We start from the raw sequence: 26,712 nt of genomic DNA on the forward strand, positions 1-26,712 counted from the left end.
CTGACACTGGTCCACTAGCTTCAAGTGGTGGAGCACACATGAAGAGGCAGCAGAGAGGTAGTCTCAAGTTTTGTTAACATGCAACTGTAAATCATAATCTTACACAACTTCTATTATTTTGGTACAACACAATTTTTATTGCTGTTCTGAACATCATTTGCCATTGTCTGTTTACCTGAGTGGAGACTTCATTAATATATTTAATTTAAAAACATCACAGGAGTTAAATGGGTAGTTAACAGGCACATAAAGCATTATATTACAACACTTGTTCCACATGGCAGTAATTTGGACATAGACAGCATTTTAACCCGAGCAATGCCAGAGCTTTGCTCCCATTATCCATAAAGAAGTACAAAAGAATTTAAGGCACATGTGACCTGCTGCTTTCAAGTAACAGTGAGGTTAAAGGGGTCACGCAGACAGCTTGGCTTGTGATTACTATTTCTTGGCAATACTTGTTTCTTTCATGATATAAAATTGAAATGCAGTATAAAAATACATCTTTTCACAGGGTCCAGTAGTGCCGAGTGCAATCTCAGTATTTTAATGCTCTGGTATTTAAGCCTGAGGTACATTAAAAGTGCAAATTCTGCTGGAGTTTCTTCAGGATACCACGTTCAGGAGACGAGAGACTAACCTTTTCCTTTTGCTTCCTAAGAGAGGCTGCATTTTAAGTTAAACAGTTTTTCTTAACTTCTCCCATGAGATATATTATCCAGAGGTGTTACTGATACCCCGATTCCTCTTAGTGCAGGGATAGTTAATGGAATTCCGTAATTTACTCTTTGAATACACCTCTTACATCTGAGAGACAGCCTCAGCTTGGGTTTCATAGACATATTCGTCCTTTTTGACTTGTTCCTTTTCTTCCTCATCAAGTTGTGCTTCAATCTCATTTGGATCAGTATAGGTGTAAAAATAAGCCATGACAGCAAAAATGATACAAACTGCCAACAGCAAGGCAGCAAATAGTACATACTCTGCCCACTGTAAAAAAAAAAAAAAAGTTATCCATCAGTATTCATTCCTCAAAAGAGTTACACTATTTTACTGTTTGCAAGAAATGAAGTTAATCCAAAATGTGAAACTGAGCATACATAACAAGTGTCATATGACTTAAAGGATTAAGTATTAGGTGTATATAATACATATTTAAGCAACTCAGAATTGAGGCCTTTTCAGCACTTCTGTCTTCATTATAGAGACAAAAGTTCTATAAAAGCTGAAGAGTTCTACAATACCCTTTTTCCTGGAGGCATGCAAATGGACCAAAAGACTGAAAAGGAAACTCAGCCCCTCCTTTTGGTCAGGTAATCTCACTTTAAACTAGGGTGGCAGTGATCCTGCTTCCATTCAGGTCAGCAGTAAAAAAAAAAAAAAATAAAAAAAATTCTACTGACCACAAATCTGGGCAGAAATCAAGACCGGGAACTCCAGCTTCAAAGTGCTCCCTACTCCACCTGAAAAGCCTCAACAGCTTCGTTTCATGCTCTTTCTAGTTAATTTAGCTGAAAGCAGGACTGCCAGACCATTTGCAAAGCCAGGCTCTTCCCTCTCTCAGATACCATTTTGATTCATTAGGGAGTGCCACTAGTAGCCCGAGAGAGTCCATCCAACTGCTCTTCGCCAGGAGAACCAAAGCTTTTATGCCCTAAAGAATAAGCTTTGAAACCAACAGCATCAGAAGGGAAGGCTGAGTTACACAGGTGAAGGTTCATTAGCAGTGAACAGAATTTTGGTAGGTTTTAAATCTCATTAGTCTAGAGTTTCAGCCCAGAAGTCTGCAGCCTTTCCACACTATGAGAAGTTATTGTAAAGATGCTAGAAATTGATTTTTGCAATCAAAGGAGCCTGAGTTAAGAATGGCAAACAACAGATAAGGGAGGTAAAAAATACTTCCTCAAAGGTTTATTAAAGTGTAAGTTTTTGCCTGTGTGTGTACACATTCATACACCTGTTGGGGACAAAGACCAACAGAAACTTTAGAAGAGGCTCCAGGAGAACCCTGTTGTCACAGCCTTCAACACTGGTTTTAATCCAGATAGGTTATGAAGATTTATAACTCCATTACATACTCTAGTAAGATTATTCAGTCATGCAGTAGTTCTACAGCTGACTGGTACACTTGTAGCCAAAACTGACTTCCTATGTTCCAGTTATAAATGCAAATCCAGCATTAATGCTGATGTTCAAAAGTTGTTGTTGTGGATTATCAGCCATGACCTGTCCCCCAGGATTAGAGCTGCTTTCTCACAGTGTAATACAGCAGCATGCTGATCGCTTGTGTGCGTACCTGCTCACTGAGTTTGGATGCTCCAGCCACGATAAGAACGATGATGTTACCGACAGCCACCGTCAGCAGCCATCCCGCCTGCAGCACTGCCTTCATATTAGATGGAGCCTATGGAAGTAAGACACTCAAGTTTCAGTCAGATATTGCTATCACTTCTTTTCTGATGTTCGCTGCATTCTTTGCATTAGAACAAGCATTGGTTCTCACGGGGTGGGAGGACGATTTCTTGGTTGGTTGTTGGTGGTGGTTTTGTTTGGTTTTAATTAAAAATTGCTAGAGAACTGAGAAGGCCTGGAGAAGGCTTTGAGGAACAAAAGATGACCAGTACCAGCTGTAACAGCTTTTACTTCGTACACACTAGGGTAACTAACAGGCACATTTTGCATGTCACAAGGTACACATTAAATGAAGAAGTTGAGTGCATCATAGTCTAGCAAAACACATCTTACAACATTCCTGTCACTGTAGTTTATAGGCTCAGAATTAAGGGAAGAAATACACACAGCTAATAACATATTGGCATTGGAAGACAAATGAATGAGAAGTGTATAATTAAACTGCTGCTAAAGACTGTATGGAGGAAACTGGTGTGGAGATAAGGTGTCAGTACTTGTTCCCTTTATATTTGAGGGCTCTCCAGTTCCGTTTTACAGCAGCGGTACAGTTCCACTTATTTTCAATGGAAAGTCACATGTGAGAAGGAGATTGCAGGCCTAGGGGTTCAAATGTTCAAATGATGTAATTCAGGATAGCCTCATGGAGAACACTGAATGCTAGTGAAACAAGGCCAACTTGCACCAGCCTATAGTCCTGCTGGGGAGCTCTGAAGGGCATAATTGTTCAGGCAAAGCAGCAATACAGAGCCACCACTTAAACAATAGATCACAGATCTTCATTTGTACCAGGATTCTTAACACAAATGAGAGCTCTGAAGAGCAAGACCTACCTGTGCGTAGGAAAACTCCAGCCCAGTGACAGAGAAGACTACTTCTGCACACGTAAGAATAAAATACTGAGGGATCTGCCAAGCCATATGAACTGTATTGGGTGGGATATCTTCAGAATACACTAAATTAAGAGTGTCTCCAATACACTAGAAATTAAAATAGTGCATTAGGAACAATGATAAGGAGTCTGTACACTAAAGGCACTCTTAGCAGTTTATATCACCTCTATAATCATATATGCACAAAGTTCTGGGCAAATAAGAAATATTGTGTATGAGGCATTGCATAACTAGTTAAAGTAGTAATTTGACAGCAGACTTCATGCAAATCCTTAGTGTCTAACAGGGCTAGAGATTTAAGGCCATTAGTAGTTAACATGAATTCTTGCATTATGTTATCATACCCATCATTATTTTTATAGTTAACCATGGTTTCATGTTCTGTTTAATATACCAAAATTCTTTCATGTGTACAATTAAGGTCAAGAGGGATAATTCTACAGATGTTATTCTAATTAGGAAGAAAATATTGGCATGAAAAAGTAATTCTGTATTGTCCATCTAACAGCACTGGCAACTTACCTCATTAAGTACAATTGTATAGGCACTGCCAAATCCAAATGCCTTTGAAGTAACTGAACATTTGGCTGAATTTGTAATAACCGTAATGTTGTCATCTCTGAAAGAAAAAACACAGTTTAGACCACAGGTATAGACAACTGTGTGTATTATATAAAGTAAGAGTTCTATGTCCTTTTCCCAAGGAAAAGTGTCTCTTTAGTGGTTAAATTAGGGTAAGGAAAATGCTTACCTTCCTCCTGGAAAGAGTGTGTAATTACTGGCAGAAAAGGTCATCAGTGCTCCAAAAGAAGTGTCACCCATAGTGACATTAACAGTATCAGGAAAATTGTTTATTAACCTTTAAAATGCAAGAGTGATGAAATGCTAAACAAAATACTCATAAGTCAAAGAATACAGGTTTTGCTTTTAATTGTATACTAGCAGCATAATAAGGATCAGGTCTTCCCCTTTCGTTTTTGAAAGAACTCTAAATTTCTTAAAGTGGGGCTAATGCAAAAAGCAAGCTAGACTCATGTCAGCCCACTGCCTGCTTAGGAGACTGTTAAAAGCAAGCCTCTACTACAACCAGCAACAAATGCATCTGCAAATGGGAGATGAAGAAGAGCAGAGAAGTAGTAGGATACTTTTTACTCAAGGTTAAAAAGGATATATAGATATGCAATCTGTGTTTGTCGTCTACGAAAAAAAAAATCTAGACAATAGTGAAACATACACTTCCAATTCTAGCTAATTATACCCAAAGTATGCGTGAGATAGCTTAGATTAATTGTGCCCTAGAAATTCCTACACCCCCTAAACATCAAGTGAAGTGTCCAGAAAGTGCAGAGCTCCTACAGTATAGAAAACTATGTTAAGCAAGAAGAGTCCACCTAAGAGGCAGATTGAAAAGACAGTCACACTACTGCCAAAATTTAGGAATAAAACAAACTCTACCTGATGAGATTATTTCCTTCTTCCGGTTTTGATACGACATTGTCAAACAGCTGGAAGAAGAGACCATTATCAAGATACTTTGTTGGCGTCAGCGAACAGCTTAAATGCACTATTACATAGCATGAGAATTAATAGAGGCTTCAGGGCGAGAGAGACTGCAGACGTTCCCTTTTAGGATCCTACTAGGATAAATGTCTACTAGAAGACACTGTACAACCACACATTTAAGTCTTGTTTAAAGGGTAACTGTCAAGCTAAACACTAAATTGGTAATTCCACATCATCCTGCCCTGCTGCTCTCTACACTTCACCAGTCTCACTGGTACAGCAGAGACAGGGAGAGACAGAAAAGAAAAAGGGAACAGCTACCCAGAGCTTGTTCTCTCAGCTTCACACGCCCCCCATGTAGACAGCTGTCAAGACATTAATGTATATCTTGGGAATTAATCAGACTTACCAATCGAGTAACAATATCAGCTGCATTTTTTTTAACTTCAAGAGTGTGACGGTTTTCCCCTGGCAAGTTGAGAACTTCATCTTTAGTTTTATTTCCAGAAATTACTCTTAGTGATTGCAACTGAGAAGTCTCAAAAGTTATGTAGCCCGTCTACAAAGACAAACAAATTGCTATGAATTTCCATGCAACTGCATATTTGTCTGCATCTTTGAGGGAGTATTATGGACTCAGGGCGGGGTGGTCAGAAGTTTACACGTGTTACTTCTGAAGTGCCAGAGAACACAAGCATCTCCTCACTTTCATTTTTTGTTAGGTTTTCTACACAAAGCACCAGTTTCATGTGATCATTAGTTTTTAATAATTTATTTTGTTACACAAGCTTCCAAGTAACATGAGCTTCCCACAAGCATTATGGAACAGCTGTTATATTTTCCTATGTATTTCTTGCTCCAGATAAACTAGACTTACCACCAAGTAACATTCTGTTTAGCTACAGAAGCAGTACTAGCCTAAGTTAAGATGCAGCATTTTCCACATAGCAATATCGCCTCAGAGAGGCGAACGTAAGCTGCATCTTTATGGTTTCAGCATAATAGGAGTGACTGTTACTGGGATATGTTTTAAATATTCTAAATACATTTCATCTGCAAAAAATACTTCAAACTTTAATTAAAAAGTTCTTATAACACTAAAATAACCCTTTTGTTTTATAGTATTCTAATCCAGATATTTTGGATTATGAAATGCATTTTATAAGATGTCTATAGTAGTGAGTGGAGCATTTTACACCCTTCATTTTCAGGTATGCACCATGGTTATATCAATACCACATCAGCATACAATTTGAGTGCCCTTATCTTCTCCTCACAGCTCAGTTCCCATTTCAGAGGGGAAACCCTGTTCCATCCTCCTCCAAGTTTGCCTCACATGGAAACAGGACTGCAGGCTATCAGAGAACACACCTCCTAATATCCATTATTAAAAATGTCCATCAGCTCCACTACATTTTCCTGTCAATAGGGCTATCAAAGTTGTGCTGTAGTAGAATCTGACAAGATTCTTTGACAGAAAAATCTGAAGCCTAGTGTATGCGATGTAGCCACAGAAAAAGCTCCCTGTTCAAGTGATCACTCACAGTAAGAGCAGTGGCTTACTAGAGCTGAATGGACTTCTATTGAAATAAGGAGTGTTCTTGCTGTTAAGAAATGACACCTTTTTAGAGAGAGTGAAGTTTTCAATTAGTTCAAAATAACTATTAAGTTTCTTTAAAAAAAAACCACTCACCAAAACAAACTAGTATACTTAGAAGATTGAAATAATTGCCATTTCTTCCTTCACTGTGTTTTCAGTAATCATTCATTCCACAACACAAAAAAAAAAGTCTTTAAAACTAATAGAGGAAAAATAGAAAATAATCAGTTTGTTAAGAACTATCTTTACTTACTCTGTTAAATTTGTTTAACTTGCTATTCCCCATGTCCCCTTACTTACTGACTCCATAGGCTTTACAGTGACATTCTGAAGATGTCCAAACTCAACTGTTGCACCATCAGTACCTAGATTTACTACTTTGATTTGAGATTGCCCAGCAGCAGGGAAAACTGGAAGAGTTTTCTGTAGGACAGAAAAAAGTTAAATCAGTGCCCTATCTTAAGTCACATGGAAAAAGTACTACATTTGCTGTGATCTTAATTATCTCATGATAAAGATTAGCATTTTCCTGATGATCTGTGATTGTATGAGGGATGCGACTTCAATACTGGTGTTTGTTACTCCACAGCCAGGCATGGTTCCTCTTTGATCATGTCCTGCAGCATGCTGCCGAACTGCGAAGTGGCCTTGGTAGCAAGAAACGGGCTTTTCCCGCATCCTATGGCTGCCTGGGTTCCAAACTGGGAAGTTTGGTACCCCATTCTGACTCATTGCTCCCCAGCACTGCTGCAGCTGAACTGGACAGAAGCATATATAGGCACCGCCTTGTGTGATAGCCCAGAAAAACTGAACTCCACTTCCCACTAGATCTAACAACAAATGGCTTCTGTTCTCGTAGAGCATCAAGAGCTGCAAAGCTGCATCTGCTTTCCTCACTTCCCATACTTTTGTCTGCTTCAGTCTCTTTAGGTACATCATACAACAAAACCAGGCCCGTCTTTACCTTTCTGCAGGAGATTTTTGGGCAACAGTCTGGGAAGTTACCAGCCTTGATGAAACTTCTGCTCGATGCTAGTATATGTGCGCGCACAGCTCTGCCCCTCTGAACACGGCATGCAGGAAGACAGCCTGAACGAGTCTATACCAGCTGAAGGCCAGACCCTTTACTGACAACTTCAAGTGGCAGAGTTGAAAGCATAAAGCTTGTTTCACTGCTGGACCCAGGCATGAAGGACAGAATTCCTCATTCCTAACTAAAGCTATTTAAGAGTGGAACATCTTGTCTTCATGCACCATGAAGGCATGCAAGCACCACTAGATAGCTCTTCAGATCTTGGGATGCTACAGATCACCTCCCAGAGATGTGACTGACAGTCCAGCTACAGGAGAAACCTTTATCTGGTTCAGGCATGACACCTCCCTTTGGGGCAAGGAGAGTTAGATGTGATGAATCCTGCCTTAGGCAGGTATTGTCTCTGCCGATGCTGTGATGTCACACTTCACCTCCAGTTTAAACATCAGAAGAGATCAGAGATAAAAAGCAGCCCCTGGTAGGCCAAACAAATCTCTGGTTTCCAGCTTTTAATCTCAGTTTAGAGACCCGAGTTTGCCTTTTAACATGTGATTGACGTCAATCGCATATGAGATATTTTTGCAGGATTGTGTTCATAACTAGTTAAATTATGCTGATCACACTATTGCAATATACTTCAGGTTTCCCTCCTTTCACTTCTGTACTCCTATGCTTGGTTTCATATTTAGGAATCTTGGCTTATTTTCCCCTTAAACACAATTTGTTCTGTATTAACAACTAAATAATAATAGGAAATACTTGCATGTGGCTGAACTTACATCTATTTCCACTTGCACAAGGGCCGCAGCAACAAAAGCCAAAGATGCAAGGAACATACCGACAGTGATCTTCCTTAGGGGCCTAGTACAACAACAAAACATGTATGTGAGTGCTGAAATGAATATTAATTCAAGAGGTTCAGCTGTTAGTTGTTTTCTTTCCACAGTGGGAAACTCAAGTGGCCACAACTAGCACATTAACACCATTTGAAGGGCTGATGTTGTTACAGAAATTGTTCTGCTAAGCTGGGTACCTCTACATTCATAGTTATACTACCGGGAAATACGTCTTTCCTGCAGCACCGTAATAACCTGTTACTTGGCATCTGCTGGGCTTAAACATTGACTGAACACATTAGGTTTCTGCAGAAAAAGTCTGATCTGCAGGTAGAAAAAACCCCACAGCAATTCAGTATGGTTGTTAGCTTTAAAACAACAAAGAGACTAGAAGTTATGCCTTTTTTAAAAGGGGGTAATCATCTTGTGTCTGTATTGCTATGTTCAAATCAAAATAATATTGAATAAAGAGGCAGGGAAATATGTTGAATTAGGGGACATCTACTGACATTCAGCTACACTGTAAAGGTAAGTTTAAGGTAGATATTTTATTTATGGCATCGTTGGTCAGATATAGAGTGTCCACAAATGAATGACTGTTTCCAGCACAGCATATGCCCTCAATTTTTCATAAGTAGATGGAAAACCAGCATTGCATCTTAGCCCTATAAAAACTGTTTTAAGAACTTCTCCCTCTCCAACTTGCAACTGCTAGCTGCTTCATTATCAACGTTTAAAATAATGTGCAAATCCCCTCTGAAGCTACACCTAGAAGTACCCAGCAAGCCAGACTCCTCACTGGGACTGAAGAGGAAACATATCTTGTCTCAGGTAGTATGTGTCTCAGCTTAACACTGAGGATTTATATTGTATTTCTACTTGGTATACTTTGGGAGGGAGAGGGAGCAGACTTGGTGGAAGTGGAAAACAATAAACAGCATTTCTTCTGCAATCAAAAGATTTTGCCCATAACTGGAAAATATTGTTACTTTACAAATAGGTTCTCACCTATTTCTTTAAAATATTAGCCCCATTAAATGCATTACTATTTTCTTCTTAGCTGAATGCTTGCTTTTGTTACATTATGGCTGGAAGAGCAGTTTAAAGAAACCACTAAAATGAGGCTCTGCTGAAGTCAGGCAAGTACATCAACTTACGTAAAATTGATCTTGCATTTCTTGATTAAAGGATAAACCACAGCATCTACAACTGGGACCATTACAATAATCAGGATGGGATTCACAGTCTGTTGAAGATGAACGTAAGAAGAGAAAAAAAAAAGTATTTTTCTGAAGTCTTTTCTTTTTTTTTTTTTAAATGAAGGGCAATTTAATATATATACTATTTAGGAAGTACTTAGAATAGGTAGACAGATTACTGTACCTGCATTTGGTCTGGCTGAACCTTCATAAATCCCTGGTGAAGAAAAAATAAACAGATTTCAGTATTATGACAACAAATAAACCCAATCTGAACAGTAAATCTTAATAAAGAAAAAAAACAATGAAAAGTAACCTACAAAATCCCCATCCATTGTTGTGGCTTGCAGTGTCCATCTTGACCCCTTAACAAAAGAAGAGAAAGTTAAATGTAAATCAATCTTCCAAAGTACCTCTTTAATTGTTTCTATAAGTAAATTGTTGGGAAAAATACCCAGTACAATAAAAATACAGCCAGCTTGCTACAGGAGTATTCTTACCCTGCAATGTAAACATTTGAACTAGGTGATCCTTGTGGCCCATTTCACTTTATTTACTAGTTTTGTGAAATAGAGTGGAAAATAATTTAGATGCAGAGATTAGCTGGAGAGATGCCAGGGACATCCCACGCAGAGCACTGCCGTGTGCTGTGCACAGAAGCCACCCAAGCGCCTTTGTGCCGCCTGCCTGAGCCCGAGTGCCCCACACCACAGACACATCCATCCTTCCTTCCCACAGCCCAGCAGCTCGCAGCCAAGCCAGGGCTGGACCTGCCTTGAGCTTTCTGCCCAGAAAACATGCCCAGAGCCTGGTCAAGCAGGGCTGACCAGCCTGAGCCCAGGGTGAGACAGGAACGTGCATCGCTGCATCTTTTACCTTTAGCCACCAGTGATGTACTGCCCAAGATACGCGTTACCACTCATGTAATGAGTATTTAGTGCTGAATTTCATAGCAAGGTTGCCTGGTTTTAACAGGTCATGCTGATAGCTACTGCTCACTCGTACTAGTCTTCTTAAGCAGCACGATCTAGGCAACCTGGATCAAACTTCCTACAGTATCCTGCCTTGGATAATGCTTCCAAGCCCCTGGTTCTCCGAGACACCCTCCTGAAGTCATACTCCAGTACTTCACTATGAAATCCTGCTTTCAAGAGTCCTGAGCAGTCAGTCCACCAAGTGAATGAGAATCACAGGCTTATACTTCTGCTTTAAGGTGCGAGGTGTTTGTAACATGTTTGAGTGGTTAAGCAAACTGGCACTCCGGTAATTTCAGCCCTTGTTCTCCACAGCATTTACACTAGGACCCTACATTTCATCTCACAGATGACAGCAGAAGAAGCATTAAGAATACTTTTTAAATTACTGTTTTATCCTCTGAGTCGTGGTTGATAAAAGATTTGAAGAGGCCTCAGCCACTCAGTCAGTCCTGGGTACATCCAGATAAACTGTTTCCCCTGGCTACAGAACATCCTGTACTAACATGACTCTGTAGCTATCCCTTTGCATTACAACCAGATCAAAGAAGATGCAAAGAGTTGTTTTCCACCCTCTTATAGGCACCTTATGTCTGGTGACCTCAGAGTATGTAAAGTGACATAGTACAGCTCTAATCACCACACCAATTTCTACTTTACCTGTTGGTCAAAAAGCGCCCAGAACATAGGGAGAGGAATATAAAGGAAAAGCACCTTCAACACCAGCTTGATCTGAGCAATCAGTCGTTTCTGCAGCAAAGAATTACACAAGAGGAATAATTGGTTAAAAAAAAAAAAAAAAAAAAAGAAGACAGTTGCAGACTACAGTTTGCAGTAGAGACATATCATGTGATGTTTACCCACATTCCAAACTTTTTCTTGCAGTTACTTCTGGTGATTTCTGTTAATAAGCACAAGGTCTGCTATGGGTGTGGGAAGGGCTGCTGGTTAAAGGCGACACTGATACCAGAGACCCCTGTGCCTCTTGGCATGTATACCGATGGCAGCATGAGATCTAGCACTTAGCGTTGCATTATTTTTCTAGGAAGGAGGTGTTGGAACAACAGGTACCTGAGGAATGCTTTGCACACATGAAAAATGCATATAGGCAAGAGGGAAAACAAAGGGGGCATGCTAAGGTCTGTGCTGCCTTTGACAAAAGGGCAGGGTGCATAGGAGGCTAAGGATGTGATCAGGGACTGTGGGACAGAAGATTTTGAGAGTCATAGTAAGGAGTTTGTACTGAGGTTGGGAGGATACAGCACAGTGTTCATCCACTTAAGCTGAAATTCCTAAGCATAATTCTGCAGTTTGATCCCAGGACAAGTGTTACGGTCCTGTGCATTAACCATGACAGTCAACACTATGTCCATTTTTCCCAGTATATTCTCCTGACAGAAAAAAATTTGACAAGGATAGTGCTTGCTAGTTTACCAACTCAAAAACTAATAGGTGTTTGTATTTGTTCAACAAGGGACCTAGTCTTTTCTTCACCTCCCTTGAACGTCCCTGGACAGCCTATGATCACACAGAGCACCAACACACACAGCTCTGCTTTCTCCTTCAGGCGCTGGGGTGGTGACCTGCCAGGCCCACTGAGGTTTGGCCAGACCATTAGCTTGTGGATGATCGAGGCCCAAAACTATTTGCCCAGCACTTGAGGCAGTGAATCAGAGCTGACAGAGAGGCTGGGGATCAGGGGATGTCACAGCAGAGGAGCACTCACACAGTACTTACATCATACTTCTCACTCGCCCAGTCTAGCCAGTGCTCTCTCTTGGGGAACTCCTTGCTGCGATGCCGAAACCTGTTTTTGATGGCAAACTGAGAGGAGACGGAATTTTGTTTAATGACACTACAAATATTTATAAGTGCTATAAGCTGTTTTGTCATTAAAGATGACACTCCTGTTTGTAGCACTGAGAGGGTGCTAAAGGTGACTGGCTTCTCTTAACTGCTCTAAGCATCTAAGGGAATTGCATTTAAGGCCTCACACTGCGTATCCAGTGGAGCGTGCTCCTGGGGTTAGGTGAGCCAGAGAGCTCGGAGTAGCTGCTCTCAATGTGGGTTGCTGTTAGGAACTTGAAGACCCACCTACTTCAGATTTACGTACCACAACAAACAGAAGAATCTCATATGCACAGGTTTTCAGAGCTGAACGGTACGTGTCACTATGAGAAGCTGCATCTTGTAAATATTCCTCATACCTTGACTGAACATGCACAGATACAGTCCTGAAGAACTGCTAAGACTTTCTGCATGGAGTAACATGCAAGGCTGAGCTGAGCCTTAGGGGCAGCAGCACTCTGAGCAACAGCCAAAGTCACATCCAGAGCTGTGGTTGTGGCAGTGCTTACAGGACAAGCAGTGGTCTGGGCTATAACAAGCTGGCAGATCTGCGTGGAGAACGAAGTCAACCACAAATGACAAAATCCCCGATCTCAAAGCTGAGGCACTGCAAAGTTGGGACGTGCAGTGCTGGCCATACAGACTGAGCTCCCTTCCTTGCAGGCTTGCACTGACATGTCACCCCCCTGACCTCCCCATTATGAGGAAAGAATGATTCCCAGAAGCTGGAATAAGGTCTTACATATCACTGATACCTTGCTTTGTTTCCTTTGCATATAAATTCATCTAAAACCCAAGATGTAGATAAATAAAAAAGCAGCCTAAATCTGGAGGTATAAGAAGCCTTAGAAAAAAGTAAAAAAGCTTTAGAGGCTTCCCTTGTATTATAAGACATTTCCGATGTAGGCAAGTTTACTGAACAGTTTTAAGAATTGCTGCCAAGGTTTTTGGGAATACAAGTAATACTTACTCCAATGCATTTGGAAACTTGAATCATTATATTTCCTTGAGGTTGAACTTTCTTGTACATTCTACTTCCAGTTATGAACACAACTACAATATGCAAACAGAAACCAAAAGCAACTCAGTATTCATGGAAAATAGGGGCAAATAATTTGGTATGGAAACTGTAACAGTCAAGGAGTCGCATCAGGTGGGAATAAGCTTCCTAAGGAGCAGTGAAATTGCCTATTGGCCTGGCATCATACAGTAAAATAAATCAAATTAATATCAGCAGGTTGCTTTTATTTAAGACAAAGAACTAAATCTGGAAATTCTTAGGGTAAGTCTTCAGTGGAACATTAGCTTAATTGAGGATTGGTCAAAACATAGACCACTTAGGACCTTGTCCCTGGCCTTGCTGTACCAGGTTAGAAAAGCTTTGCAGGCTCCTTTTCAGGAGCCCAGGCTGGTGCAGCTCACACCATGCAGGGACATGTGAGGCTCTGCCTGAACTGCAGGACTCACCGAGATGTCCTCAGCTCCCACACCCAGGCACGTTCCCAGGCATCACCCTCCTGCATACAGGGTGGGACACTGGCAAACCCCCGCAGCTGCCATCTGCCCTGGGTTGGGTGCACAGGCACGATGGGGTCGCTGGTAGCTGCAGGTCCACCCTGGGTGGTGAAGGACCAGGACCATGAGGGATGCTGTGGTACATACTGACACCCCCTGGCAGCAGAAAGTCTCAGGGAGTGACCCACAGTGCAGCTAGCGAAGATGCAGGTGTTTGAGAGACACTGACACACCAGTATGGTGTTTCTGCAGTGCAGGGACACTTACCTTATACTGTTTGCTACCCTGGACTACAGATAATTTCCAAAACCCCCATTTTCTCTGGGTTCTCACTACATCCAAAAGACCTTGTCTATACAACTCAATAGTCCAAGAAATATAGACATTAAGTTACATAATGTGCAGAATTCAACAGTATACTTATGCCTCTCCCCAGCCCCAATCTGTCTGTCCCAATACATCAGCCTCCCCTGCAGAAGTGAGTACTTCAGCTTAATCCACCCCACCTAAGAAAAAAGTTCAAATCAAGAACTGTGGAAACAATCAGGCATTGTTAGAGTTTGATAGCTGGAGATTTCTACCACTTTCATTATTCTGAGAACATTATCATTTAATCATGTCTATAACTGAAGGAGCAAGATGAAAACAGTTCCACTTACCCAAGGAGATAGCCATGAGGGCAGCAGGAACACCAAAAGCTAGTGGGTAACATCGCTGTTTGCTGTGAATGCCACACTCTTGAGCTGAAGTACGAAACAGAATTGGATAAGAGTCCCAGTCAGCGCCGCCAGTATTTTACATGGGGTTTCTGCTCTACATATTCATTGTTAACTCGGAGAGTGGGGGGAAAAAAAAAAACCCAACGTCTCTGCTGACATTGTGGACAGAGTGGATGATCAGTATCCAACTTACCTTTTATTATTGGAAAGGGGAATTATATATCTCAAAAATATCACATAACAGTTAAGGTGGAAAGGGACCTCTAGAGGTCATCTGATCCAACCCTTCTGCTCAAGCAGGACCACCAACAGGTGTTTGCCCAGAACCATCTCTGAGGATGGAGACTCTACCACACCCTGGGCAACCTGTGCCAGTGCTCAGTCACACTCTCAGTGACAAAGTGTTTCCTGATGCTCAGAGGGAACCTCCCGTGTTTCAGGCTGTGCCCATTGCCTCTGGTCCTGTCATGGGCACCACTGGGCTGAGCCTGGCTCCGTCCTCTTTGCACCCTCCCTGCAGGTATTTATGTACATTGATGAGAACCCCCCGAGCCCTCTCTTCTCCAGGCTGAAGAGTCCCAGCTCCCTCAGCCTCTCCTCGTAGGAGATTTACATTTAGTTTTACACTAAGAAGTGAAGAATGCTACTAGAATGCACATCAAATGCACATTCTTGGTGAGAAAGGAGCTAGATTACTAGGGTTCTAGGGCAAGTCCATAAACAAAGACTGAGTAGCATAGTAAATGTAGCTTGCTGAAAAAAAAAAATTCTTAAACACCACACATGCCCTGCCCTGGCAGTAGTCAGTGATTTGACTTTATAGACTTCATGCATACACCCTGGAATGGTGCTCAGAGCATGGACATAGCTACTAATGGGGAAAGGCAAAAGAAGAACAGAATTATTACCTTTTTCATCATACTTCCTCTAACATCCTCTAATCCTCAGGAGGATTAGAGCTTGATTTGGAAAAAAAAAAATTAGTTTGCTGCTAATTAATGTCTTGATTTATTCGTGTCAGCCTTTGGGTTAAACCTTTATAGGACATAATGGTATCACTTTCCTCAGCTGAATCTGTCTGTTTTTCCAAGACAGTTCTTACCCTGTATCAGCATGGAAGTAAACTGTCCGTTGTGCCTCATGCACATCTTCTTCCAGCTTGGGAAAGGATAGAATTTGCATTAAGCAAACATCTAAAAATGCCTTTACACAGTCTGTTCCAGTCAAGAAACCCAAAGGCCAGAATTTCAGCCCGGTGCTTTAGGGTTATTCCAGAACTCACATGCTGTTTTCTTTCTTTTGAGAAAAACAGCTTTCCTCAAACTCCTGCCAAGCACATCCATATCGCACAGACTGCGTAAGCTTGCCATGAAAATCTATACACATATGGATCAATGAATTGTTTAGAATCACACTATCACTTATCTTCTACTTATAACTTTTTCATATCTTTAAGGAGAACATATTTTACTTTGTCACACAGAGAACATAATTTATTTTGTCACATGGGTAAACATCTTCTCATGTGCATAGATGCTTCTGTACTTTGCATGAGCACACTTTAGAATAGTCTCCACTTCCAGAGCAGAGGGCTCTCCCCACCTTCCATTCCCATCAAATAGTACATCTCTGTTGTGAGATGGTTTTGAAGGCATTGGAAGAGGTGCCACACTGGTACCTCCATGGAATTACGCATTAGGCATAGAAGTTGATGGCTTCAGCATGTCTCTTCAGATCTAGTACTTCTGATGCTAAAGACAATTCAGATCTTAAACTGGCTTGTTTTTTGACAGTACCTCATGCCTGAGAAGTTGAATGACATACACAGAGACTTTAAAGATCATCTGCCAGATAACTCCACAAGGTGTCAAAGAACAGACCATTCAGTTAAACCTAACTGTACTGTAATCCAGCACTCGTCCTTTACTGATGCCTACCTGTTTTAGAAACAAAAGGTATGGCCTTACCTCTGAGAATTGGGGTGATTATAGTAGATAGGAGACTGCCAGCATTAATGGACAAATAAAAGATAGAGAAGAATCTAGTTCTTTGTTTTTCCTGCAGGAGAGGGGAAAAAAAAAACACACAAAAGCAAAAAGATGTTTAGGAAGGATTAGCCAGAACCACATTGATCAGCCTGGATTGAGCAATCAGCAGCTCTGTTTGCACAGTTCAAGACAAATAGTTATCTAAGCTCTTTCTTCAGCTACTCAGGAAACGCTGCAGTAATGCACATGTCTAAATATGTGTATTATTAGAGTGTCAGAATAGTTAAGCATTAGTAAGGGTCTTTGTATGATTGATAGTCTGAAAGACATTGTTACCTGATCATCCTCAAACTGATCTCCACCAAATGCTGACACACAAGGTTTGATCCCACCAGTACCAAGTGCAATGAGGATTAAGCCAATCATGGACAGAGCACTGGAACAAAGTACAAAAGAGAAATAGAAGAAAGTCACTTTGCTTTCTTACTTAGAATGTACATAGGAGACTGATTGCGAGACAGTTGAAATTCAAGTAGTATAAATTTAAGGCTTAAGCCGTCCCACCCTTTATCAACCTGGAAAAAACTCATGTACAAGGCAACTCACATGTGCAACGATACATTATCGGGAAAGCCATCCCAGTTGTGATCGGTCAGGTCATTTATAGAGCTCACAGACATGACTGTTTGCCCAATTGTATAGACAATAGACAGGGAGACAATTGTCCTGGTAAAGACAGAAGATAAATTTTTAGATATATTCACACCATTACACACATGCATACAGACACAGATAATGCTGACTTTTCGTTCATTCAAAGATGCTTAGTAAAGAAGCATAATTAACAGATGACAAGATAGACTCAACTTATCACAAGCTACTGTCCCCATACCTCTGTCACAGTATTTCTATACTATTTTATTATTATTTTAGCAAGCTTTGTTTAATTAAGCAAGGCAAGATGAGAAACGTAGATATCACCACACCATGAGATATTTAAAAATCTTCAGTGGTTGCCTTTTTAATAACCAACTCAAGAATGTAATTATCATATTCCATATATGGTGAAGTTCAAATGAACTGCTGTACAACAGCAAAGTATGCAATTTACACTGATTTTAATACTGTTTAAACATCCTTTGTTTTTATATTTTACCTGCAAGGAGTAAAAAAAACAACCCCAAAATATCTGCTTTAGGCATGGGAACTCCCCCAAAGTACTGTTGTGAACAACTGTATTACCCCCCACACAGCTGTGAGCATACCAACATCTTGACATCTTGAAACTCAGATCAGAGAAGCACCAAAAAGGACAGACTGAAGGCTTTCCTCTGCCAGGAGGTGCCCAGGAAGTAATCATCACTCCCCACCCCCATGCCTTTATGGTCCACTCCTCTTTACGTAAGAATATACTCCATTCTAGCTTTGTTGGAGCTTAAGTACATGACTGTAATTTAATCCACGTTCATCCTCTCCCTTGGCTGAGGCTCCATTCCACAGGCACAGACCCAGATCTCCAGTCTGGAGGAAAAGCAGAAGTGGGGTGCAGTGATGTGAAATTATTTAAAACTCTAAGTTTGCAGCAGCAGAAGTTCCAAACTTAGTGTGGCCCATGACAATGAAGGGCAAGGCTCAAGGACCTAGGACAATCAGAATCTGTTGGATAAAAGCAAGAGATCCGTATAGCAAGCTTGGAGCACCCTGATACCAGGGGGACAGAGGAAGCACCACTCTCCATTGACCAGGTTTTGACTTTAGAACAAGGTTTCTCTGACTGAAAAAATGCTTTTCCCTGTAGTAGGGTAAAAACCTGCACAACATGAGGCAACAGTGAATTTCCTATTTAGTAGAAAAATTAGAAATTCTTTCTTAATAGCGCTTCCATAGAGTTACTTAACAACTTGGGAGAAAGTTTCCAATTGAAGTTAAACCCGAGCTGAGCAGGAAAGAAGCCTCTGGTTTTTAGCTGTGAGGCTCATAAGCATGCTGGGAAGACACCACTTACATCGTTGGCACTGCACAGATAGTACCCAATTAAGAAAAAGGTGATTTCTATACTGTTTTCCTCAAGAACCTCACATCTAACATGAGCAGGTCCCAGCATGTTCCTTGGCAGACACTGCACAAATTACATGGGTTGTAGAAGATTTGAGTCTCCCCCATAAAGTCCTTAACGGTGCTTGGGTAACCTCCTCCTCTTGTCATCATAGGTTTTTTTTTTTTTAATTAAATACTATTTAAGCCTTCCTCATGGAACCTTGCTCTATTTTAGAGCTTTTCCAAAAGCATTTTTTTCTTGTCAAGCTTAGAGTTCCAGTTTCAAGCCCTGAGCCATCCTACTGAGCTCCTGTTAAGGGCCTGGTGGCCAAGGGCTTGTGGCACTGGTGTACACGAGTTCAAGAGGGAAGGGAATACAAGGTCAGCAGGGCTTTATCTTTATAAACCGGGTAAAAGCCAAAATAGATATTTTTTTTTTTAAAAAAAAAAGCATACCATCTAAACAAGTGACTATGAATGTATTTAGGCTACAGTCTGCCAGATATCCAGCTACTTGCAATGAGTTCACACTGATCAGACCAGCTCCCCCAGAGCACACCTGAAAGTGGGTGCAGCCCTGGGCTCCCAGAGGCTGCCAACACAGTAGAAGACCAGGCTGTTGGAAATAATTTGGTTACATTTCAAAGCCCTTCATTCAGTGGTACTTCTCCAAGCACCTAGTGCACAGGTAAAAACCCAGAATTCATCCCTGAGAGAAAGAGTTGCAACTCAGTAAGGACTCCTGCAGAGCTGTCAAGTCAATCATGGAATATTTTAGAACATATTCTAAGTCCCAGTTAATACCAGATGACACAGCATTTCACTATTTCATTGACCACCTGCAACAGGTAAAGAGGCAGTCCAATGTAATTATAACCTCCAGTATCTATTTTCACAACATGGTAAACACTTCCCTCAGTGTAGCTTACATTTTGCCCAGATGCGAGGAAAAACATGCACCATACTTGGAAAGCAAGCTACTACCCTTAACCAATTAGAGAACCGTAGCATTTAACTCATAGGGCAGTTTCAGGTCTGAGCTAAATCAATTAAAACCTCAAGATTTTGAGAGGGGGGGGAAACCAAAACAAAACCCCACCCACAAACAATCCTGGAGTAGCCAGCACCAGCTCTGAAGCTGTTGTTCTGAGCTGCTGCTTGAGGTGTTGGTTTAAGTAACACTGATCTCAGGTGAGCTTTCCTGATTTTGGGTTGTCTTCAGAGGAAGGACTCACTTAAACTTCCCCAGCCAAGAGTCCGCAATGAGCGCTCCAAGGATCGGTGTCAAGTAGCACAGGGCGACGAACGTGTGGTAGATGGCTGTAGACAAGTTGTCATCCCATTGCAGGAAATATTTGAAATACAGAACTAGCACCGCTGTAGGAAGAACAACAAAAAGAACAGGTTACAAACCAGAGTCAGGGCTGGGTAAGCAGCAATCCACATGCGGAGACGCAGGACACGGCACATACCTCGCATGCCATAGTAGGAGAACCTCTCACAGAACTCATTGATGATGATGAAGAAGATGCTCAAGGGGTAGCCAAAGCAGCTTGGCTGGAGGCAAGAGACAGACAGTGTGAGCTCAGAGCTGTGCAACAGACTAACATTGCTCACTGTGACCCGCAAGCTTGAGGAAGCTCAGTGCAGACTCCGTGGGGGCAGGTAGGTACCCAGGGGTTAGGAGGCTGCATGGGCTTCTGTGGAATGACACTGATTTACCTGAACCAAGAGGCAATTCCTACTTTCCCTTCTTGGTCCCCAGAGCTCTACGCACTTATCTGCCTGTTGCAAAAGATCTTTAACAATACTATATTTGACCTTCAAGCATTGCACCATGAACATTTGAAGTCTTCAGCATCTAATCCTTAGAGCAATCTTGACTGGTACAAAAAAAAAATAAAGTCAAAAGCCAATGTTTTTTAAAAAACTCCAAACCCAGACCTAACAAAAAATCCTCACTATGCTAAACCCCCACAGCACACCAGTTAGAAGCCCGGGGCTATTTTTAAATGGCTCCAGTTCACATAAATAAGCCTTTAAATATTTTAGTTAAATATCTTGGGAAAGCTCCCCATCCTTACAAATATTCTGCTATATGAAGAATCCTTCATTTCTTCAGACTTGCTGATAGAACTAACTTTACTCCTAACCTAAAATGGCATGGCCAGATTTACTGAGCCTTCACCTACTGCAATAGGCATCTCCACAGGCACCATCATGCAGCTTGTGATGTGCCTCTTGCCACGGAGACACAGGGAATAAAAGTACCCATCAGGTACAAATCCGGCATGAACAGCAGAACTGGGAATTTAACTTCTGATTGCCTGCTTTTCTTACTGAATGAATACATGGGATCATTTCTATTAAAACTACTAAGAATGGAAGTTGAACATTAACTTTTCTTTTTACCTCTTTTTATGGGTTTGATTCTGCAAGTTGCAAAAATCAGATTTTTAATAAGCCTTAGAACATCCCAGGGGTAAAACAGTTATGAAACTTAAGTATGGACAAGAAAAAAATAAATAGCGTTGTTTGTCTTCATGTTGTGAAGCCTTAGGAATTAAATCCATCTGTATTCCATGTGAGACAGGAGGAAAAAAAAAAAAGTTAACTTTGCAGATCAAAAGGAAAGAAGCCTTATGTGGGAAAATCCTGCCTGACATCCTGACATGATTAAGTTGGAGAGCCTGCATCTCCAGCAAAGCCTCAATGAACAACACAACACTGTGAGACTTGTGTGCTACAACATGCTTTTTGTGAATACTGCAAGAGAAACTAAAATAAGAGAGTGGTGAGAGTATTGCTGACTTAATCATGAGTATGTCCAAGCAGCCTGAACAGCCCTGATCTTTGGTACCAGCTGAAGCAAGTATACAGTGCACACCTCGCCCGTGGTTTGATAAGCAGGCTTCACTGACAGAGCCCGACTTCAGCCGAGGCAAGTGCCAGGTGGGACTCACCTAGCTTCAGAGCAACCAGAATCTGAGGCCTTAATAAAAACATGTCACTCAATTTATCACATCCTCCATGGTCAGAATTAAGGGTCTCCAAAGGAAGACCATCCTTAGATAAAATTCACTTGAAGGTGCCCATTTCCCTCAGGTGAAGATACCAGGAGCTCTCAAAGACTAGCCCCAACTTGGCTGCAGCTTTTGCTGGACTGGTGTTCGTATGGAAGAATGCCCTGTCCGTGCACCACACCCCTGAGCCATGCAAATGTTCCTGCTCCCAAGGAGATGGATAGAGAACCACACCATGAAGGCTTGGCTCAGCATCCCTTTGATACACTCCAATGGTTTTGATCTCAGCAGTTGTCAGGTTAGGCCCCAGTGCAGTAACCCACACTGCATGACTGGTTTCTGCCAGTGTAACTGGGTATAACCCAGCTGGGGAGGAGAGAACAGCCCCGTCCGAAGCAGAACAAACCCTTCCCTGCCTGTGGCCTGCCTACAGAGAAAAAAGTGACAGGGCAGTCCTGGCCCAGGGGGTGGTGGTACTCATCCCCACCAGAACTTCACAAAACCTCTACTAAAAGTTTTTTGATGTTCTTGGGATTCTCACAACCCTCCCTAGTGTTCGGCCACCACACCACCCAACAGCTCGTTGTTTAAGAACGTGTTACGTGCCGATGTGGGGAGGCAACCAGCTTCCACCGAGGCTGTGGATCTGTTATAAGCTGCTAGTGCTTATGTGCCTGGCAGAGCCATCCTGCACTCACATGCCAGCACAGCAGCCACTGGTGGGTTTTTGAGCTGGCGGAGAGCTGGCTGAACAGGAACAGGGGCATGCAGGAGAAGCTACAGGGCCTTTGCCAAGATAAAGACCCTCCTTTGTTTTTTTCAAGATGCTACAAAAGCAAGAAGAGAATAAGCAGTTATGCCTTGATAATATATGACCTATATTGTTCTTGTTTTGCACTATACTGTCCTCTTAAACCTCTATTGTGTTATACACAAGCACACACACATTTACTTCAACATTTTCTGTTGTGATCCCCATTGGCCAGGAAGCACTGGATCTGCCACTGAAGAGGTAACCTGGAGGTCACATTTTCTAACACTCTCTGTAACCTTCCCCTGCCCTGGGGATGCCACCACCCCGCTGTACAGCTTTGACTTTGGCTGCTGAGGAAGCCGCTAATCTGTGGGAAAGCTGTGGTGAAAGTCTGTGGGGTAAAACCTTGTGCGATAAGAAAAGCAAAGGCAGAGATAGGGTTGCTGGGGCAGGTGTCATTAATGGTTCAAAGATTCGAGAGGAAGAACTAACACCAAAAGGTAAGAGTCCTAAGGGAGAGCTGGTGGATGATGACAACCCAGCCACACACAGAGTGGGCTCCAGGGACACGTCTCCTCCCAATGATGTCTGCTCAGCCAGCAAAGGTTCTTCAGACATTTCAGCAGGGTGGTGAGCACACTAACGCTTAGCTGGGATTTAATAAGCTACCAGGCTGCTTTATGTGTTGGCCAACAACTCATTATTTTCTACTTTTAACGTATGTTTATAGAACATTTTTTTTGCGCACTGCTAAAGTTACCCAAACAACATAACCCAAGGAGAGTCAGTATAACAACTTTTTATAAGAGAAAACAATACTTACCGATATGCCCTTACTCTTACTTTTTGCAGCTGTGGAGGGGGAAAAAAAAAACAAAAACAACACACAAGTTAATGGAAACTACTAAGTAACATTCTTTTAAAGCCACTGGAAGACATGGGAAAAGTTCAACTCAAAACAAATGATGAAACACAAACATAGTATTGTTCAGGATGAGTAAGTCTTCAGTTTGTTAAAGGGGGGCTTTTCATGGTACAAGAAGGTTATTAGGAAAAGCTTCACTCGATAGCATTGTTTTTCAGGCTATGCATACAGTGCCAGGGAAAAAACAAAAAAGAACTGTTGGGACAAAGAAACCCATCCTACTATGACTGCTCACCACACATCGTTCAAGGTGGTAGCAGCCCACCCCTACCCCCCACAGAAGGCAAATCCTGTTTCTACTCACTCTCAGGGTTGTCATCTTAATGGCAAGTCAAGAGTAAGGAACAGACTCGGGATGCCCTGCCAGGGGTGGATGCCAAGTCCTGAAAAGGGACAAACTTGCCATAGCTCAGACTTAAAGAGGGCCGAATACATGGCCTGACGGAGTGATCCACGTTAGCAGCCAGTCTCACAACCTGGAGATTGACCCAGGAAAGCCTTGAAGCACAGGAGGGGTCCCGCTGAGGTCAGCAAGAGTAGACAGCTGCTTGCAGCCCTGAAGTCACTTCCAGCTGCTCCCGGCAGGTTTGCTACCCCTGGCAGCCCTCCAGGCAGTGTCCTGCAGGGCTTGCTTGGCTCGGGGGACAGGCTCAAAGGCTGAGCTTGCACCGTGTCAGATAAAGGCCCTGTGCCCACATAGTGGATGTCAGCATTTCCTACAAAACCACATGAGCGAGTTCATTATCATTAAGATAAGACCAAGTACATGATGTGAACTTTGAAATCCGTGCTTGCAAATGAAGTGTGCCCATAATAGATGGCAAACATTTTTCTTATAGACAAGTTCATTATTTAGTCCACAGTTCACAACAGATGGAAACAGCTGACAGCAACACTATAGTGCTTGACACGATACTAAATAAAGTCACTCTTAAAAATTATTTTAAAAATTTATCTGATTCTTTCCTTCAATGCCATGGACAACTGTTTTCACAGCAGAGAGTAGTATTCTACAGGTAATTCAAGAATACATTTTTCTTAGAAAACAAGTAACATCCAGAAAGTGCTAACACTTCAGGGTACAGGCAGATACCAGAGCCATTAAAGCTATTAGTCATGTTCCTTACACCACTCATGAGCAGATATTCTGAAGGATTCCAAGGCATTAGTGATACACTATCTTCACGACAAGTCCTTGAGTATTTCCACTGGTTGGCCTTTCCAGCACATGTGCATCATACTGCTAGTTTTTCATAACACATACAGGGAACATCTGTTTGAACAGCTTATGCCTGCCTGTTAGCCAAGTCTTGAGGAAAATAAATAAATAATAATATAAAAAAAAATAATCAAGGAACTTGTAGCTGGTTGGGATTTCCTTTCCAGAGGATAAAAGTGTCACCTCTGCAAGAAACCCTACACAGAAGACGTCACGGAGGCTTATTTTCCCCAGACAACATTGACTGACTTCAGTGTTTAAGAGAGAGATTTACTTCTCAGCCCTTTTGACTTTATGCCTCTACACTCCTTTTACAGGGACAGTCAGGAAACTCCCTGTGGCATTAAAACCAACATTTCAACACAGGCACCTGTACTGACTGAGGGACTTCACTGTCAGGCAGCTCTGGAGTTAGACCTATAAAAGCACAGCACACCCAGCATTTTGCAGCAATTTCAGTCACGAATCTGGGGTTTGCTAGTGGCATGTCAGAGCAGTCCCTCTTTTGGGCAACCCTCGGTACCTCTCATTCTCTCCCCACAAAGAACGACCTGCAGAACTGATCATTTTCACCACAAAATACAGAAGAGCTTTGCATTTTTCAAAATAAAGCTCCAAAAAATTATACACTTTGTATTCCCTTAAGATACCAAGTATTTTTAAGCAATGTAAAGACAGAAGCTACTCAGTTCTTGGCTTGAACACTACATCTACATAGTTATTTATTGGTGGGTCACTGCATCCTTCCACACTTGCAGGAAAGGTGGGGAGCAGGCTTATGGCTCTGACCCCTTCTCCCACAGCTCCCACCAGTACAGTTCCCTGCAGTCACGGAGATGCTGTAGCTCTTGTCGCTCATGGTCCACGTCACAAGATGGGAGTGCGTTGCCTTGCTCCCTGCAGCCATCACCACAACTTTGCCTGGTTGAAGTACTTCACGTCTGTGGCCAGGCTAAATCTGTACACGACCATGCTGTCACCTAGGATGTTCTTGGCTGCAGAGGGAGTCTGTTCTCCTGCCGCCTGACTGACTCTGGCACAACCCAAGCCTCTTGCCTCTGCTCCTTGGAGCAGCCTCACAGCACCTGCACAAGGATGCTGCTGCCATCAGGACAAACACCACCAGGAGTCCCTGCTTCACACCTCGCTCTTCCAGAAAGACACTGGTGCAAAACAGTCAAAGCAAATATAAAGCAGCAAAACTGACATTACATGAGTAGTTCCAGCTGCATGGGGCTTCTCCCTTCCCAGCACCATCACCATTTTCCCAGCTAGCTGCCCAAGGCAGTGAGACCCTGGTGCCTCTCTGGGCAGCAGCACTGCCGAGCTTTGCCTGCTCATAACTACAGTTGCCTGTCCCCAGAGCACAGGTGTCCTGGTGAAGATGCAATGGTACTTTCTGAGGGGGGCTTTGACACCTCAGGTTCCTCCCCTACACAAGACAAGGTTTCCTCAGCTCAGGAATTGCTTTCTAGGAGAGGCACGCCAACATGCTCAGACACTGCAGGACCAAGGGTCCAGCAAAGGGCAATGGAGAGCTACTCCCCAGAGAAGCATCATTTGTGCCTTTACTACTCTGTATTCCAGTTTAGACACAAACTAATCTTTGGGATTAGCTAGCTAAACTGGCTCTGCCCTTATGTGAATCTTCCAGATGTGTTTCTATATATTTAAAAAACACTAATTAGGTCAACCCTAGGTAAACACTCTTGTGAAAAAGCGTTATTTAATAGCCGTGAGAAACACCACATTCGAGTTGTGCTACGATTTCCAATTTCCACATCCCTTAAAAGTTCAAGATCCGCCTTACCAGCGAGGGGTTCAGCCCGGAGGGGCCGCCGAGGCCAAGGCAACAGCACGGCTCTCACCGGGGCGCCGGGGCAGGTTCCCGCAGGCTTGGCCGCGGCGCTGCCGGGGGGTGAGCGGCCCCGCAGGCACCGGCGGGGGGGCGGCCCGGGGGAGCCGAAGGCACCCGTTGTCACTCAGACCCGGCACCGAGCAGCAGAGCCAGCCCCGGGGAGCCGGGACCCCTCGGCCATGCCAGCAGCTCTCCGCCGGCTGCTCACAGCCCAGCCCACCGGCTCAAGGGGAGGCGGCCCGAGGGTCCCCCCGGTGCCCAGCCCGGGGCACCCCGCCCTCCCTGCCCACCGCACCTACCCATGCTGCCGGCACGATCCCGGCGAGGCGCTCGGGGAAGGAAGGAGGATGCCGGGGGCGACCGGGCTTTAAGGGCGGCC

The 26,712-nt window shown here is 42.8% G+C and overlaps 1 protein-coding gene across 1 annotated transcript; it reads right to left on the minus strand.

Moving 5' to 3' along the window:
- Positions 1-232: 232 nt before the first annotated feature.
- Positions 233-26,712, minus strand: SLC15A1 (solute carrier family 15 member 1). Its single transcript, XM_040584427.1, has 23 exons — positions 26,633-26,712; positions 23,155-23,183; positions 20,027-20,111; positions 19,790-19,931; positions 17,124-17,243; positions 16,854-16,953; positions 16,497-16,587; positions 14,470-14,553; positions 13,266-13,348; positions 12,185-12,271; positions 11,108-11,197; positions 9,794-9,838; positions 9,658-9,690; positions 9,432-9,520; positions 8,218-8,299; positions 6,706-6,828; positions 5,215-5,364; positions 4,758-4,807; positions 4,054-4,161; positions 3,825-3,921; positions 3,243-3,389; positions 2,297-2,404; positions 233-990 (listed from the first exon to the last, which is right to left on the minus strand). Exons 1-23 carry the CDS (start codon positions 26,634-26,636, stop codon positions 802-804), a joined length of 2,136 nt encoding a protein of 711 aa, XP_040440361.1. The 5' UTR covers positions 26,637-26,712; the 3' UTR covers positions 233-801.

Source organism: Falco naumanni, chromosome 2 (assembly GCF_017639655.2).
Source record: "Falco naumanni isolate bFalNau1 chromosome 2, bFalNau1.pat, whole genome shotgun sequence".
In the NCBI taxonomy this organism is placed as follows: domain Eukaryota; kingdom Metazoa; phylum Chordata; class Aves; order Falconiformes; family Falconidae; genus Falco; species Falco naumanni.

What these genes read in the sequence shown, in the direction of transcription:
- SLC15A1 (XM_040584427.1), bottom strand. An exon ending in ATCAGTTTGAGGATGATCAG is followed by an intron (nt 16,588 to 16,853) that starts GTAACAATGTCT and finishes CCTCTCCTGCAG; the next exon opens with GAAAAACAAAGAACTAGATT. An exon ending in AAGTTTCCAAATGCATTGGA is followed by an intron (nt 12,272 to 13,265) that starts GTAAGTATTACT and finishes GTCTCCTCTCAG; the next exon opens with TTTGCCATCAAAAACAGGTT.